This window comes from Monoraphidium neglectum (assembly GCF_000611645.1).
Source record: "Monoraphidium neglectum strain SAG 48.87 unplaced genomic scaffold scaffold05777, whole genome shotgun sequence".
NCBI classification, from domain to species: domain Eukaryota; kingdom Viridiplantae; phylum Chlorophyta; class Chlorophyceae; order Sphaeropleales; family Selenastraceae; genus Monoraphidium; species Monoraphidium neglectum.
The window spans coordinates 1-2844 of record NW_014007854.1 but is presented as its reverse complement, the minus strand read 5'-3'; the positions used below and the strand labels follow the sequence as shown (position 1 = coordinate 2844).

The following is a 2844-nucleotide window of genomic DNA, read 5'->3' as shown; positions in this document are numbered from 1 at the left end:
GTCCTGCGGCGCGCGCCGGCGCTGCTAGCATACCTCCCAGAGACGCTGGCTGCGAAGCACGCGTCCCTCGCGCGCCTCCTGGCCTTGGAGCCGGCCTCGCCGCGCCTGGCCAAGGTGCTGCGGCGCCAGCCGCTGCTGCTGGCCCTCGACGCGGCGGGGCTAGAGCGCCGCGTCTGCCAGCTCGGCGCCTGCCTGGGCGCACCGCGCGCCGAGCTGCTGCGGCTCGTCCGCTCGCAGCCGGCGCTGCTGACGCTCGCGCCGCGCAGCGCGGCGGCGAAGGCGGCGGCGCTCGGCGGCGCGATGGGGCTCGGCGGCGGCGCGGCGGAGGCGGCGGCGCTGGTGCGGGGCAACCCGTCGCTGCTGACGCTGAGCACAGGCACGCTCGAGCGCAAGCGGGCGCTGCTGATGTCGCACCTTGACGCCTGCCCGCCCGCGTGGCGGGAGCAGCTGTTGGCCGGGTCATCCTCGACGCTGAGCGTGCTGCTGTGCATGAGCGGCGAGCGGCTCGAGCGGTTACCGTTTCTGGGGCGCCACTACTCTGCAGCAGCGGCGGCGGCGGCAGCAGGTGGCGGTGGAGGCGGGCCCGGGGCGCTGCGAGACGCGCCCTGGCGGCGGCTGATGATGCTCAGTGATGCGGCGCTGGAGGATCGCTGCCCGGGCTGGCTGGCGTGGCGGGCGGGGCGGCGGGGCCGCCCAGGCGGGGGCGGCGGCGACGAGGCGGCGGCGGGGGCCCCAGAGGCGGCGCGGGCTGGGGTTGGGGAGGCCGACGCTATCGGCGCGTCGGGACGCGCCTCAGCTCTGGCGGTTGGGAGGGTCGCAGCCTGTGCTGCGTTGTAAAACACGACAGACTTTGTAACAACACACACGTCAACGCGAAGACACTGGGCGAGGGGGCAATGCGCTCCAACTGAACGCGCCGCTGCATGCAGATGGGCGCCAGTCGCCACACCTGGGATGCATGAGATGCCAAGCGCATGCTCATCAAGTTTTCCAAGTTGCATTCTCTGGAACAAGCGGCTGCCAGCACAAGGGTGATGCGACGCCGGTGCTCACCCGGCCGACAAGTGCCACCAGCAGCTGCTGCTCTCGCAGCCGCACATGCCACTGAATGCGACTTGCGCAAGCCGCTGTACAGGCGCAAAGTGACATAGGATTGACGTTGAATGCATCTGGCTTGCTTGCAGCTTACTCTGCAACCCCTTGAGGCAGGGAGCGAGCGATCTTAGCGACGCTTGCAACCCGCGACTCCACAAGACGTGGCCTGAAAGCTCTGCTGAGCTTCAATAGTCTGCGTCAGTGACGATGATGAGGCCTCGCGCCGCCGAAGCGGCAGCGACGGAGCGTTGCGCAGCGTCTCGTGTGACGAGGGGGCCTCGCGCTTCCCTCCAACGCACGGGGGCCCCGCGGGCCCCTGGCGCCCAATGGCCGGCCCCACCCTCGTGGGTCTGCCGCAACTCCACCGACGCCGGCGGCCAAGCGCCCGGCGGCGCCGGCGGCGGGGATAAAGCTGCCATGCTGGCAAGGATCGCCGCAGCCAAGCAGTACGCCAAAGGCGCAGCCGCGCCCGCGGGCGCCACCACCGCCGTGGGCGACCGGCAGCAGCAGCAGCAGCAGCAGGCGGGGCCGTCGGCAGGGGAGTCGGCGGCGAGCGTGGAGGAGCGGCGCGCGGCGTGGGAAGCAGAGTTGCGGGAGAAGGAGCGGGCGGCGCGCGGGGACGGGTCGTACTCGGCGCTGCTGACTCAGCTCGAGGCGGGGCCGCAGCAGCCGCAGGAGCCAAACGGCGGGGACAAGCAGCTGGCCAGGTGCGGGGCTGCCGCAGCACGTGCCTGCCTGCCTGCCTGCCTGCCTGCCTGCCTGCCTGCCTGCCTGCCTGCCTGCCTGCCTGCCTGCCTGCCTGCGTGCCTGTCTAATGCAGGGGTGCAGTGAGTTGACCCTTGACCAAGCCTCTGCTTGTGTCGCCCCAGCAACACAAGCAGCCTCGAACTGGCGCCAGAGTGCATGCCTGATCTGCCTAGGCGTGCGCACGTAGTCGTCTTGGACGCGACCCCACCGCAGACGGCTCTCGCTGCTCTTGGTGGCATGCCCAATGCGCAACCAGTCTGCTGCAGCTGCCCGCGTGGCGCCGCCACCCTGCTGTCCCACCCCCCCCCCTTTCTCCCACAGGCCCGACTTTTACACCAGCCCCGAGGGACCCGGCATGGACACCCTTTGGGAGAACTCGGCCCGCGCCCAGGGGGCCGGACGCGGCAGCGCCACCCAGGCGTGAGCGCCCGCGCGGCGCTGGGGTGGGCGCGGGGCGCGGGACGCGGGACCTGGGTTTGCCACCGGGACGAGGGGTGCGAGGCGCGGGGCACGCACTGTACTTGTGCACAACGCGGGCAGCGGCTGCGGCGTCGGGGCTCCTCCTCATGCGATCTCCTGATGCTGAAGGCAATCATGCCGTGCTCCACCCCACCCTACCAGGGCGGCCTGGCTGGCTGGCGTTTACAGCGAAGAAGCGGGTGAGGCCCCGCAGGCCTGAGTTGTTGCGGTTGCGCGCGCGACACACATGTGTATACGTGTGTGCACTTGTGGAAGTGTGTGTGTGTGTGTGTGTGTGTGTGTGTGTGTGTGTATGTGCGTGTGTGTGTGTGCGTGTGTGTGTGTGCGCGCGCGCGAACGGTTGCCTCTGTTTTTGTACGTATGTGTACACGCGTCTTTGTGTTTTAGTGCACACATGAGCAAGCGCATTGTGTTTCTTCGAAGGCATGCGCCCCTGACATCAGCTTGAGCAGCAGTGCGGCGAGGGGACAAAGCATCCTTGCCCACAATCATCATCATGCGTCCCCCCACCCAGTCTTCCGT

At 69.6% G+C, this 2844-nt stretch overlaps 1 protein-coding gene across 1 annotated transcript; it reads left to right on the top strand.

The window, feature by feature from the left end:
* Nucleotides 1-1512: 1512 nt before the first annotated feature.
* On the top strand, nt 1513-2262 carry MNEG_15900 (hypothetical protein; the record flags this gene model as incomplete). The annotated part of the gene is made up of 2 exons (XM_014035629.1): nt 1513-1802; nt 2164-2262. Coding segments are annotated over 2 exons (389 nt in total), but the record flags the coding sequence as incomplete, so codon positions are not given.
* Between the last annotated feature and the right edge of the window lie 582 nt (nt 2263-2844).